We start from the raw sequence: 15,022 nt of genomic DNA, 5'->3' as shown, positions 1-15,022 counted from the left end.
GCAAACACCCAGGGTAACAGTGCCTAGTGTCCACCTAGAGCACCCTAAACACCATGTCGATGAGTTTTGCTTGTGCACATGTGTGTAGATTTACTTTAGATGGAAAAAAAAACACAGTGTTACACAGTTAACACAGTGTTAGTCTGGAACCCGATCACCATCAGTTCCTGTTCGCCGGACCTCCCTAGAGTTTCTCTCACTTTAGAGAGCATAAATGTGCCAACAGCAGTCTCTCGTGTTTCATCTGTCCTCAGAGAGCTGGGATGTCCCAGTTTCCTCTTTAATCAGCCATCCTCCTGTCACCTCTGTGCGATTGCGCCGGCACAGAGGCTTTGACGGCTCCACCATCATTAGGACTTCACAGGCACTGAGCTGGACAGAGGCTGATCTCAGCCCACTGGAGACCAATTTTCCTTCATCCCAAACTCCAGCTTCATTTCTGTCTCGCTCGGCCGGCAGGAAGGAACGTTCCGAGACTTGGGCTGGTCGGGAACGCTTTGTCAGCCTTAAGGGGAAGAGCCTCATTATTTTTTAGGGGAGGGAAAGCTTGTTTAGCTCTGCCAGGTTGCCAATATATGTGGGCTAATTGGCAGGCACAACTGGAGTTAAAAAGCTTTCTTGGCAGAAAAAAATTATGCCAAAAATGAAGCCGGTTTTTGAAAAGTAATGCCTACTTTTGTTTGATTTGATTTTTCTTCTGACACCTGTTTACTCAAAGAAATGACTTTCCAGGTGGGGTCAGTACTGAGCTGAAAACACCCCCACTGTTATGACTGACATAATGCATCCTCCGCTCTGCACAAGTGGGAGCATGGAAAAATAAGACAGAAATAAGATGAGAGATCAACCCCAAAGTCATTTTACTTGTCTTGGTCCCTCAAGTACAAGTCCTTGAGACCTTAAGTTTTATTTTTATTTCCTGAAGTTCTGGAGCAGTTTATAGACGAATCCTCTCTTCCATCAAAACAACATGTGTGTTTAGCACATCTCTCCTGCGATAGAAACCCTTATTTAGCCCGTGGCAGTGGTCCATCATAAATCTGACCAGAAATTCAGCTTGCCAGCTGTCAGTAAACGTTACATCCATTTGCATTTGGCTCTGTGGTGCTGTTACGATGGATGTGGAGATTGTGGTTTTCAATTGCACACCAGCTTGCCTGCACTATTGTTGGGGGAAAACAGAAAAAGCTAGTGGCGCCCATCCAAGGCGAAACATTGTTTGCTCCCTGATGTGATATGAGCAACCATGACAGGTGTCGTGTGATGGTGATGCCAAGCCTGTCAGCCATTAGACAGACCACAAAATGTTGACGTCATAACACGGGTCCCAACATGGTTGAGAGCAACCGTTCGTTCCTCGCCTTTGTCTGACTGCGGTCTCAATGATTGATGGGCGGTTTGATGGCATTCATACTGATGAAGAAGAGATTTTGAAGTGTCTTTTGGGAGCTTCCGGGAAACTCTGTGGTTCCTAATTGGGACCATCTCTCTCAAATAGGCTGCCAGGAGGAAGAAGTGCTGCCTGTCTCCTGCAAAGAGTCTTTTAAACAATTTATGTGGATATAAATAAGTTTAAAAAGGCCTGTGTTGCTCTGCATCCCCACATGCAGTAGGTTCCTTCTTTTCATCCCTGCTTGAGTGCGAGAGTTTCAGTCGATCATTTGCAGATTCTGTGCTGCCTCAGCACACGTGCACAAGTCATATCTACTTTCTGTTCTCGTGCATATCAACTCTGGATTATGGACTAGGCCAGTGGGGCAAGGGGCCTCCAAAGCATCAGAGCATCAGGACATGCGACAAAAAGAAACTGAACACCAAAGTCCTTGAGGTGAATACACCGAAGGGTCACATGCACCAAGTGGTGCATAGAATGCATTCTTAAAATGAGCGAGCATTGTAGTTAAACTTTATATAAATTGTTTTTTGAAAATGACCAATCGTTTCGCTAGAGAAGACACTTATTCCTCGACTGGGATCTAGTAGAGCCCTTTGAAGCTGTCCCCTTTTGAAGGTCACTATATGGAAAAAAATCCTGGAATGTTTTCCTTAAAAACCTTCATTTATTTTTGACTGAAAAAGACATGAACATCTTGGATGACATGGGGGGACAAATTTTATTTCTGGAGTGAACCAATCCTTTAAATAGTGTTACCTAAGTGCTTAAAGGGTTAGTTCACCCAAAAATGAAAATACTGTCATTAATTACTGACCCTCATGCCGTTCCAAACCCGTAAGACCTTCATTCATCCTCGGAACACAAATGAAGATGTTTTTGATAAAATCTGAGAGCTCTCTTACCCTCCATAGACCGCAAGGATATCACCACAATCAACGCACAGAAACGTAGCAAGGACATCAGAAAAATAGTCCATGTGACATCAGGGGTTCAACCCTAATTTTATGAAGCTACGAGAATACTTTTTATGTGCAAAGAAAACAAAAATAACAAAATTCAATAATAAATTATTCAACCAAACTCACCCTCCTCAACCAAATCATATAAAACACTTAGAACATAATCAGCGTTGTTTACATTCAGCATGTACACAATTTCTACTGAACATAAACAACGCTGATTTAATTGATTACGTTCTGAACTCGGGGAGAAGAATTGTTGAATAAATTATGTTACTGTTTTCTTCGTAGTAGAAAATTATGTTACTGTTTTCTAAAGTATTTTCGTAGCTTCGTAAAATTATAGTTGAACCCCTGATGTGACATGGACTATTTTACCGATGTCATTATACTACATTTCTGTGGGTTGATCATGGTAATATCCTTGCTGTGTATGCAGGGTCAGAGAGCTCCTAAATTCCATCAGAAATATATTTTATGTAATATATTTGTGTTCTGAAGATGAATGAAGGTCTTATGGGTTTGGAACAACACAAGGGTGAGTAATAATTGACAGAATTGTAATTTTTGGGTGAACTATCCCTTTAACATTTCTGTCAATTGCAGCCTTTGGGGTCTAGAGATAATATTACTTGCACCACACCAGAGTCGATCATGCTTCTGCAAAACATATGGAGGTTGAAGATGTCTTAAAATAGATCCACTTTCTGTGCCACCCTGCAAAGTCAGCAGTGACCAACTGAGCGGCTTTGAAAAGCGGATTTAAGTTTCTGAACCAAAGTCCACAACTCACAGAAGACTTGGCTGCAGTTTGCATCAGTCGAACAGGCTTCCCTTTCAAGTGTGCATTCGGCTTGGCTTTGCAGTCACTGTGACATCAACATCACATGTATCGGCTCCCCTGGTGCTTGGCAGTGGTACACTACGACAGGACATAATTAGCACCTGCTCGATATATGGAGTCTGTTCTATTGTTTTCACTCATGTTCGTCTGCTTGGCTGATGGCTATGTCCTGTGTGACCTATGGAGCCCGGAGAGGAAGACAGAGGTGGCCTGTAAAACACAGCTGGAGTCTGATAAATCAAATTAAATATCAGCACGTTGACAATGAACTCTAGGGAGACTGGCCGAAGCATGGGGGCCTGGAGTGTGCAAGGTTCAACCGCCGGATCTCACAAAGGAGTGGACATGAACAATTAAGTCTGCCCATTGAATCAAGTCCACCTAGCAACTCCAGTGGCTGAAAGAACTTTTAATGACTACTCTATTCAATGCCTGATAAGAAATTCAGCAAGATCTCTTTATGATGCATGCTGTTTAATATTTTAAGATTTTTTAAAATTATGTTTTAATGGTAAATATCCAATTCTGTATATCATTATTTGGTTTTTCAGTTAGCAATAGCTTAGTATTGCATAGCATGTTAGCTTAGCCCGCATGCTAATTCTTGTACTCTACATATTAACACTGTTCAGTGGCTGCACAAACTTGACAATAATCTTTAATTAGGTTAATGGATTGGACCTTATTCCTGTTTCATTTTTTTTCTCTTTCTATTGTCCTTCAATCTATTGTGCTTTCACACATTGATTCCAAAAAAATGTTTTTCTGTTTTTTTTGTCCATCCACGTGGAACAGATGGCACACGTTGTATTTGAACACAAACAAGCTTTGTTGCGACATCCTCCTTTCCACCTCACAGACTTCCGCACTTCACAACTGTGTTTTAAAATGCTGCTTGTCTTTGTGCAGGGGTGTAATCACTTCCACAGGTGGGCTGAAGGGGGGCAGGACGGCCCCTCTGCAGTGTGTGGCAATGGCCGAGGGACACACCAAACCTGTGCTTTGCCTGGATGCCACAGATGAGCTGCTATTTACCGGCTCTAAAGGTGCATTTTTTTTCCACTGTGAACCTGTGAAAGGAAAACATAAACACCCATAAGCGCAAACACATGAGCCAATTTGAATTACATTTTTTCAAGGTCAAAAGCCCACTGCTGTAAAGAAGGCTAACTGTGGGCAGCTCAACAGAAATCTTGTGCATCTTTATATATTACTCACAGTGCTTCAGTTATTATTCATTTACAAGCTACCAGCATTGCATCCTGAAACTGTAATCATAAATGCATATTTTGCAAATTATGTTTTTGTGTTTATACTGGGGTGGGTGGGGGGCATTGAGTACAAATTTCATCTTAAGGACTTTTAATACATTGAAGGGACTGAACATTTTTCAAATAGTTAAATTAATTAAAACAAAGCACAAAATACACTTCAGTTTTTTACTTTTGGCTCAAGGATGAACATGATTGGCATCATAAACATTATGAATAATGTAACTTTTTTGTTTTTTTAATACCTGATATTCAGATCGAACCTGCAAGATGTGGAATCTGGTGACTGGACAGGAAATCGTGACCCTGAGAGGACATCCTAACAACGTTGTGTCTGTCAAATATTGCAGCTATTCTGGCCTGGTTTTCACAGTTTCCACTTCATACATCAAAGTATGGGACATTCGCGATTCTGCCAAGTGTGTCCGGACGTTCACGTGAGTATATGTTCAATTAGCATTTAGCTGTAGCGTCTGAATGCTAAGTTTTTTAGTTTGGCATGAAAATTTCAACTCCTCCATCATTAGGTCATCGGGTCAGGTGGTCTCAGGCGATGCCTGTGCTGGTACAACCACTCGCACCATCACTACAGCCCAAGGCGAGTACCAGATCAACCAGATCGCCCTCAATCCCTCCGGATCTGTGCTGTATGCCGCTGCAGGCAACACTGTCCGCACATGGGACCTCAACAGGTGCAGAATTCATTCCCAAGTCATTAGCAATTATTGATGAATTAAAAAACCTACCAAGTGAATTGGCTGTACAGCGTTCATAACCTTGTGCATATTCTGTTATATTCTTTGTGTGCAGAATGCAGGCCACTGGGAAGCTGACCGGACACATTGGGTCAGTCATGTGTCTTACAGTGGGTTATTCTGGAGGAGGCAAGGATCAGGTGATCACTGGATCCAAAGACCATTACGTGAAGGTGCGTTTAACCATTTTAGGTTACTTCCCTTTTTATATAGATGTCTTTTCTTCATATAATTCATCTAGGATATAGGTTTAAAATATTTGCATCAAAAGCAGTTTAGAAATAAAAAAAATATAAATAATTTAGAAATAAATAGCCATTTTCTACCTTGTTTTATACTATGGTTTGAACAGTTGCAACATCTTTGCATATGAAATAAGTATTATGCATGTGAAGCTGTTGAAACAATTAACTATTTGCATTTTACTAAGTGTGTAAAGCATGGATTACAGTGCTATGTTTACCGTACATTTACTCCATCAAAGGTTCCTTTTTGCACTTTGTTTTGGCAGCACTGGGCATTGTAGTTAGTATTGTTCAGCGCTAACTCACATACTCTTGTGAATGCTCTCATCATAACCAAGAAAGTGCTGACACGATGGAAATTTGAGTTTGATTATGCTGATTTGGTGAGATAGCAGAACTTGCGCTGAACTAAAGTGACAGCTTCAGTTATTATGAAGGGATGGCACTTTGTTCACTTTCTGTATATAATTTAATCACAATTTGAAAACATGTTTTTAATGCTAGTAAAATGAACAATGTGCACATTACATTTCATTATATACCCCTAAAAACTTACCCTTAAAATAAATGATTTTGTGGCAGAACAGCTAACCACAAGTTCTTACATATCAAAACAATCATATAGCAGTCTCGTGCCAATGTATTCATATCTATTGCATAATAAAAACCTCTAGAAAAACCTGTAGAAGTACAAAACAAGTTCTTTTGGCAGCTTGGTTTCAATAAAAGCTTCTGAAACTTGCTACATACTTTTATAGTACAATGACCTCTTATATGCCAAAATTCATTCTCAATTCATGATCTCTTTAATGCAGATATTTGATGTTGCGGAGGGAACCCAGGGTAACATCGGACCAGCTCATAACTTCGAGCCTCCTCATTACGATGGGATTGAGTGCCTTGCTGTACATGGTGACGTACTGTTCAGTGGATCCCGAGACAATGGCATTAAGAAATGGGATCTGGGACAGCAGGAACTTATTCAGGTAAAAATTACTATTGCATGTAAGCGTATTTTGGTCTTATGTTAATGTGTGATGTTATAATGTGGCATAACATAATTTACACACTGCTTGTAAAGTATGAACTATTCGTGGTCATAATATTAATTCATGTCCTCTGTACAGTCATCATACTGTCAAAGCAGTGGGCCTCATGTGGCAACCCCCCCCCCATTTTTTTCTTTAATTATGACTGAGAAATGTAGATTTCAGTTAGGTATTTTGATATAATTATTAATTTAAAGAACTAGAAAAGGAAAAACTGGGAAAGAACTGTAAACTGTAAGTGCTTTAAAGAGTTTAAAGTGCATTAAAGTTAAGACAGCTTACATGAGTGACAGCGATAAAAGTTAAATACAATATCCAGTACCGAAAAATAATATATACACAGACAAATTATGTTTCAGAAGATAAAGACCCAGCATTTACCTATTGTTTCTGTGTCATTAGCTGTAGGATGGCTTCATTTATCGGCACCAGTAGATGTCTTAATATATTAAACATATCCAAATCTTTATATTTTAAGTGATTGACAGCACATGCCACCTCTCGCCCTCAATAGGAAGACGTTTAAATCCCAGTGCAGTTACCAATGTGTAAGCAGTGGGATTATCTATAAACACACTTTACGTGCTCTCTCTGATTGCACAACTGGGTAAATTTGCCAAGATAAAGTGCTTTGGTTGCTCTCTTTTATGAGAATTTTCGTCCACAGGCCTGTTGGCAGCATCAGCCGAAGATGGTGGTAATAAAGCGAAATTTATCATGTGACATATAGAGCTTCATAAATGTCTTTTTATATCATCTATATATATATTTTTTTACTCTGTGGTGATTTTAAATTTAAAATTCGGCTTGTTTGTTGAAATCATTTGCAGTCTTATTATTACTATTTTGTGAGTAGTAAGGGTTAGAGGTTAACCCCTAAACTGAAGAATTAAACTTCCATCCACTGTTTGTACTGCAGACCTGATTGACACTGAGAATGGTGTCGTTTGTAGAGCAGAGGTGAGCTAAAAATGGAATGTTACTTTTTTTTTTCTCAGCAAATCCCAAATGCGCACAAGGATTGGGTGTGTGCTCTGGCGTTTGTTCCCGGGCGGCCCATGCTCCTCAGTGCCTGCAGGGGGGGAATGCTCAAGGTGTGGAACGTGGACAACTTCACACCCATCGGAGAGATTAAGGGCCATGACAGCCCTATAAATGCCATCTGCGCCAATTCCAAACAGATCTTTACTGCCTCCAGGTACGTGCATCAGGCAAGAGAGAATGTATAAAAAAAGAATAATTTACTAGTGATGCACGATTCATGGAAAAATCGTTCTTGGGGTTATGTCTTTTTTTTTTAATGAACTGGTTTGCAAATCAGACTGGACAGTTTGTTACGTTCAAAAATAGCAGATGAATGCAAGTTTGCATGGGCTACCTTTAAGCGTACCAAATTATTGGAGAAGTCTATCTTAGACAAACCTGCTTTATTGTAGACACTCTTGGGTCATTGACCCATTGTTTGTTGTAACACATTGTTTGATAAAACACAAGATATAAAGTCGAAGGCAAAAAACCACCGCCCCGCGCGCGGGGCGCGGGCTTACGTGACAGGAATGTAGGTGGGTGAGAGAGCTCAACACGCTGCAACACATGCAAATAGAAAAAGCACCACAAAACATAACAAATAACACAAGAGCCGAAAAAACCAACAACCCAATCTGGAGTAGAAACGTGCTGCACATCTTCGTCAGTTTGACAACACACATGCTGTAAATACTTGCAACCCAACCAAATACAGAAACGTGCTGCAGACTTGTAACAACCAAATACAGTAAAGCTGCAAATACTCTCGACTTAACCAAATATAGAAATGCGCTGCAGACTTGCAACACAACCAAATACAGTAACACTCTGCAAATACTTGCAACACACCAAATACAGAAATTTGCTGCAAATACCCACAACACAACAAAATACAGAAATGCGCTGCAGACTCACAAATACAAACAAACATCACAACCAAATAAAGTAGCGCTGCAGACTTGCTTCACAACAAAATATAGTAATGCTGCAAATACTCGCAACACAACAAAATACAGAAATGCGCTGCAGACTTGCAATACAACCAAATACAGTAACACGCTGCAAATACTCGCGACACAAACAAATATAGAAACGTTCTGCTAGTCGCTGCAGACTTGCAATACAACCAAATACAGTAACACGCTGCAAATACTCGCGACACAAACAAATATAGAAATGTTCTGCTAGTAGCACAGACCACAATGGAAAAGTTTCAAGTGTACCCAACAACCCTTAAGAAAATTATCCATTATCCACTATTGTACAAATACCATGGTTAAACTGTGGTTAGTGTAGCAATACCATGGTTAATTTGTGGTTAACATGGTTAAACTATATTAACAATGTTTTTTTTTGTTTGTTTTTTTTATAGTAAAAGCGTGGTTAATTTCCGTAAGGGAAGTTGTAAAAGTAAGTTAGCCAGCTTACTTAATGTTTCACAGTTACAGTAACTGTGTATTTCGTCAGCTTATTTAGGCTAACAATATACAAAAAAAGCTAATGTTAAAATAGGCAAAAATCTCACCTTTCAGCGTAGACATTGATAAACATGTCTCAGCCATGTTCGTCACTTGTTGCGGTTCCCTTAAACATTTACGATGTGGTCTGTGCATATTTGCAGCACATTTCTGTATTTGGTTGTGTTGTAAGTATTTGCAGCACGTGTTGTCAAACTGATGAAGATGTTTTCATAATTTTCTGGTGTTTATTTCTATTTTCATGTGTTTATTTATTTGTATTTTTTTCATTTGCAGCGCATTGAGATCTATCAGCCACTGTCGGAATGTAATCAACTTTTTTTTATTGTGCATTAAAAAGGCATTTTTCAAGTGCAGGGAAAAGCCTATAGGAGATGTAAGAACTTCATATGGCATGAACATTTATCTCAATTATGCTTGGAGTAAAAAACTAAATTGGAACACATAAAAATGTACTAAATACACCAATTAATCTTAATCTAACTGCAGTAATGAATGGCTGTATTTGCCAACACATACATTTATTTTAGTGTGTTAAAACATTTACATGTCACATAATGAGTGGAACTACATTATGATGTAAAAGAAAAGTTGAATTGTTTGTTTGAATGAACCTATTTGCAGTTTGAACTTCCCATCTCTAAATTAGGAGAAAAGAAAACTTCACAGGTGCATTGGGAAAACAAGATAAAGAACTTCTTTCATGTCCCATTGAAGAACAGGGTTTAACTATGGTAATTTTGAAATAATAATAGAACCAGTTATTTACGGTCCTCCAAAGGTTCTAAATGGGTCATCAGCTCAATGAGTCTGTTATGACTTGCTCGTCTATTTCTGCGACTCAGTTCAGGCTCTTACTCTCTTGTTATCCATACTTCAAAACACTAAAAAACTTACAAACATACAAACATACTAATAAGACCTAAATACCTACATTTCACAATTTCACATTTGCATAACAGAAGAACAAATCATGGGAATGCAGGGGATTGTTTGACTGTTCTTTATTAATGTGCCTCTGTTCCTTCAACTCTCTCTGTCTCTCCCTCTCATCCCTTCCCTTCATGCTGTGGGCCTTCATAACCACAGTGACTGTCGGGTGAAGTTGTGGAGTTATGTCCCCGGGCTCACGCCCTGTCTGCCCCGTCGGGTCCTGGCCATCAAGGGCCGGGCCACCAGCCTCCCCTGAGCCTCCACTAACCACCTTCTGCCTGGTTCCCTCTGGTACTGTCCTTTCTCTGTCTAATCTTCTCATGTCTCTCTGTTTGAGGATATTTTCGCCTTTTCCCTTTTTCCTTCTGACAAGTCTTTAGCTGAAACTCTCTTAACAAGTGACAACATAGCATACTTAGCACATAAAAGTGGCCGTTTCAGCTGTTTCTGATTATCTGATGGATATTGCACTTAAAAGTGGCAAGAATCTCCCAGAACTTCAAGTTTTGATCTGATTGGCTGGCTGCTTCGCAACTTACGCAGGTTTAAGTGAGTCCAGGCTGCTATAATAACTGTTAAAACTAAAAACTAGTTGCCAGTTTGTCCAACTTTGCAAGGTGACTTTTGAATCTTTTCAAACAGTGTTTTGTCACTTCGAGGTAACGTCAAGCTCAACTGTACGTCTGTATTCAGAAAGTGTGCAAGCATTTCAAGTGAAAATTTGTAACTTTTGTATAAAAATGTATAAAAAAAAAAAGAGAGAAAGGTTTGAAGTCCTCTCGAAAATTAAAAATAGACCAGAAGAGTGTGTGGATATAGTGAGCGGATGAGAGTTTCTGGTTTATTCCAGTAGAATAATTCATGAGATCTTTTTGATCTTGCAGCAAAAGAATCTGTGTAAAAGTCAACAAATAATCACTTTTGGAACCGATTAATTGAAATTCTAATTCTCTTAAATGACTTCTCAGTGCTATGAAGAGAGTAGGGCCATATAAGGCTGTTCAGGCAGTTTTAAACATTGTCGGTCTAACAGAAATTGATTCTGGCAGCTACTGGCAGTCGGTGCAGATACTTGAGCAAAGGCGTGACAGTTCCTGAAGGTTAAAGACAAGCCGAGAGGCAGCGTTTCGAATGCGCTCGAGGGGACGTGAGCTGCAGAATGTCTGAGAATAAACTACACAGCTCAACTGTGTCATTTTGTTGCTGTCAGTTATTTCTCACACTTTTAGTTGTATATCATCTCTCTCTGTGTTCAACTTCCAGCTCGGGTACTGGTACTTTGCACCAGTTTCGTTTCATAGGCCAACTTCTATTCAGGTGTTTGATCCCACATAACTTTCCCTTAGCTCTTTGACTTAAGGCCAGTAAAAGAAAATAGTACTAATTAGACTCTATGCATAGTTTTTCTTCCCAATTTCAATGCACTCAAGTGACTCATCTTTTAGAGAGCAATAAAAACCTATTGCACCCTTAATTGCATTCAACACCAGTGGCGTAAATCTGTTTAATTGGTTCTAGTTAAGGTCTAGGAACCACAAGATACATCCTGCCTCAATGCCCTCTGAGACTTGGTGCTGTTTTACCAGGATCCAAGTGTTTTTCCAATGAGTACTTTTAGCAAGACCTAGAAATTTGGGCCAAAACCATGGTGAAACAACATTTTTCATATCCCATTTTCCCCTTGAGCAAACCACATTAAATTGTATATGATTATTAAAGAACAGAAAAACATGGGGTTAGGAAAAATTACTTTCTTGAATATTCTGTTTTCTTCAGAGATGGAGTGTGTTAGATAAGATCCGAGCATATGCTTCTGTGGGCTGGTTCACACAGTGGGGTTTTGATTTTTATTGGGATAAAGCGGTGCATGCGCCTAATTGGTGAGGAGAGCGGGGACTGTGGCGGTTCGCTTTGTGAACTCTTGGTTTTGATGTCTGTGCCATCTCTTCAATGTGAGGAGCTACTGTGACGGTGTCTGAAGATTCAGACAACCAAGTGTGTCTGTCTTTCTGATTATCGGCCTTGTGCATCTCCTCCACCTCTCATTTTATGTCTCTTTTTTTTGTTTCTTCCATCCCACAGTGACATGAGAGTAAAGATCTGGAATCCAAAGATGGGGAAGAAAAGGTGACGATCCTCTGTTTGGAACGATTGCTATCGTGGGAGCCTTTTTGTGCTGTCTGCTAATTGGACACCATAGCTTTAGGTGTCTGAAACCAACCTTGGCGAAAGTCCATGGGTCAGTCGTCTCACTCCAGAAGGTGGGTTTCTTGGACCTGCCTTAAGGAGAAGAGACACAACCCTTTCAACCAGATGCGAATCCGAGGAATATGATTCAATGATCATGAGAGTCTGAGTTGCTTTCTTCTGGATGTGCCATTTTGATGACGCAGAAACTGTATTATCTGTACAATGAAGTGTCCTTCTGCACTTCCTGTCTAAACGGAAATATGTCCTTGAGACCACTTCATCTGTAGCTGCTGATTTTACTTATGAATATTTATCACGTCAAGATGTCATCACTTTAAGGTCACTTTTTTTGTAATTCCTAAGGAGTCATATGACTTTAGCTTTGACGTCATATCAGAAACTGAATCCATTTTTCTCAGTATCCTGAAGATTGGCACCTTTTGTGTTTACTGATGTGAGCAGATGCAGAGTCATCATCAATCCCAGTCCCACGTTCCCTTGAAACATTGTGCAATAGTATGGACCACCACATTTTTCAATGCCTTCCTCTTCAGGGGGTTTCTCTGAACATTTCTAATAACTAATGGCTTCCTTAAACTCCCCTAAACGACAGACAAACACTGTTCCTTTGCTTTTAAACTCGTTCGCTCCATCCTGCTGTGAATTTTGTTTTCTACCTCAGGTTTAAAATTAGATTTTGTGAGTTAAACCTTCACTGATTTTGGTTTCTTGCACATGACAGGATTCCAGCTTTTTTGTCTTCTGGATGTGTGGCTAGAGGTCTCAGAAGCGTAAAGCAGTATTCGGAGTCTGCTGAGTGGGCATTTTGAGTCTGCTCAACTCATCAGGGGATTGAGTTTAGTGACATTAGCAGACAGTTTTAGGCAGAACTAGATGTTACCTCAGGCTCAAGTATCCGATTGAGTGGCAACGATCCCCTGAGGAGAGTAGAAAAGGTCCAGTTTCATGTTGTTGGACGTAGTCCTGGTACGACAAACAGAATTTCAGACAATCTATCATTGGAATGTTGGATAAAAATTTAGTGACTTTGTTTAAAATTTAGTGCCCATTTTTTTATATATATATATATTATGGCTACCATATAACACAGAAGTGTTAAAGAATTTGCACAGCATGCCTGGTCCAAGATATCTTTTTTTTTTTTTTTAAGGAACAGTTCACCGAAAAATGAAAATTGTTCTTTACTTTACACCTGTACTTTTTCTTCAACAAAATAAGACGGATAAGCAGATTGTTGTAGCTGCTCTTTTTCTTAAAATCAAGGTACATGGAGGAAGAGCAACAAAAAACACCATAAAAACAGTATATAAAAAATCACACACGCACGCACACACACACACACACAAATCTTTTAAAATGTAATGTTATTCAATTAAAATCATCTGGTTCACCTCTCATTCTTGTCTGTGTATATCCAAGTATGTCATTTCTCAGACAAATCTGTCATTGAAAAAAAACTGGAATATAGTGCACAAGTAACGTGGACTACTTGTATGATTTTTTTTTTTTTTTTTTTTTTTTTCTTTGCAATTTTTGGAGCTTGCTTTTGCTCATACATGATCAATATGGAAAAGAGCAGCCGGAACAATCTGCTAAACTTCTCCTTTTGTGTTCAAATGAAGAAAGAAATTCATAAAGGTTTGGGACAACATGAAGTTTAGTTAATTATTACAGAATCTTAATTTTCAGATGATTTACCCCTTTAAGACTCCATAATAAGATGCAAAATTGATGTTTCTCCACTATCACACTTTTGAACAAGCATGTTAAAGACAGCAGTGTTAAAGTAGGTCAAATTAGGCATCGTGTTTTTCAGAGTTTCACTCCCTATTAAATGAAATCGGAAGCAGCCTCCTCTGCTTTGGAGGATGCGGCGTGCCTGATGGGGGAACGTGGGCGTCGCGAGCTTGTTTTGCTAGAGCAAATCCAACTGTTTATTTTTACGCCATCAATCTTGCTATGCCAAGCGCTGCCCCCTTCTCAGGCTTTCCTAGATTTACAGTCTCTTTTTTTAATGAAACATATCTATCACTCTTATCTGCACAGCATTTTTTGGGCGGCCTTTGGCAATGCACCACCTGAACACAGCTGCATACACAAGCTACTGTAAGGAGGAAGCTCTTATTTCCAGACAACAGAGATGTGGTTTATCTGATGAACGACCCACAGCATGGATAATCCCATATCAAGTGCTGCAAGAGTGCAGCAGGATTCCCAAGCTACCAAAAGAGATTTTTATCAAATTTGCAAGTTACCCTTTTTGATTGAATATGACGTGATGTCGCAAACCTGCTGTCAGTGATTTAAAGCTACTACACAGTGGTTATATATCGCATTTCTAATGATGAGTCTCTAGGCTGGAGTCATTTGCATAATGTAAAGCTCATATACATATATAAATATTCATAAAGGAGAATGCAGTAGGGGCTTCCTTAAACTTTAGGTTAATAGATTTCTACCAGTGGTTCGCAGTGTATACACCTTTAAATTTGTGTGTACTGTACCTTAATCATCATTAAGATTATATATGGGTTTATGGTTCTAGAATGTATTAACAATATAGGGTGTGTTGTTTTTTTTTTTTGGACCAAATCCATTTTTGTCCTTTGAAACAGTAGTGCACTCATAAAAAGAAATGGGTTTTGGATCTTTTCAGTGAAGTCTTTTAAAATAAGGCCAAATTTATTAAATAATGATCAGAGCATCTACTTCAAAGAGCATTTGTTTTCAAAACTGTGAAAAATGCTGCTTTATACCATCTTGCATCTTTTTTATGTGCGTCTGTGTGTTTTGTTCTTAAAGGGAGATCAAAATATACAGCGTCAAACGTGTTGCCAAAGTTTGATTTAAATAAT

At 39.3% G+C, this 15,022-nt stretch overlaps 1 protein-coding gene across 10 annotated transcripts in view; it reads left to right on the top strand.

Annotated features, from left to right (window-relative positions):
• The window catches only part of kif21b (kinesin family member 21B), an 89,119-nt gene extending 75,504 nt beyond the window's left edge, over window positions 1–13,615 (top strand). For 9 of the 10 annotated variants that reach the window (XM_042733633.1, XM_042733632.1, XM_042733631.1 and 6 more), the window contains 8 exons: window positions 4,109–4,245; window positions 4,727–4,907; window positions 4,998–5,162; window positions 5,281–5,398; window positions 6,286–6,456; window positions 7,518–7,717; window positions 10,113–10,247; window positions 12,039–13,615. In XM_042733633.1, the coding sequence (XP_042589567.1) occupies window positions 4,109–4,245; window positions 4,727–4,907; window positions 4,998–5,162; window positions 5,281–5,398; window positions 6,286–6,456; window positions 7,518–7,717; window positions 10,113–10,212 (1,072 nt within the window). In that variant the 3' untranslated portion in view covers window positions 10,213–10,247; window positions 12,039–13,615. The remainder of the gene's footprint in view (window positions 1–4,108; window positions 4,246–4,726; window positions 4,908–4,997; window positions 5,163–5,280; window positions 5,399–6,285; window positions 6,457–7,517; window positions 7,718–10,112; window positions 10,248–12,038) is intronic. The other variant, XM_042733636.1, reaches the window with a different exon arrangement.
• Window positions 13,616–15,022: the final 1,407 nt, after the last annotated feature.

This window comes from Cyprinus carpio, chromosome B11 (assembly GCF_018340385.1).
Source record: "Cyprinus carpio isolate SPL01 chromosome B11, ASM1834038v1, whole genome shotgun sequence".
NCBI classification, from domain to species: domain Eukaryota; kingdom Metazoa; phylum Chordata; class Actinopteri; order Cypriniformes; family Cyprinidae; genus Cyprinus; species Cyprinus carpio.
This window is presented reverse-complemented; position numbering and strand designations above follow the sequence as displayed.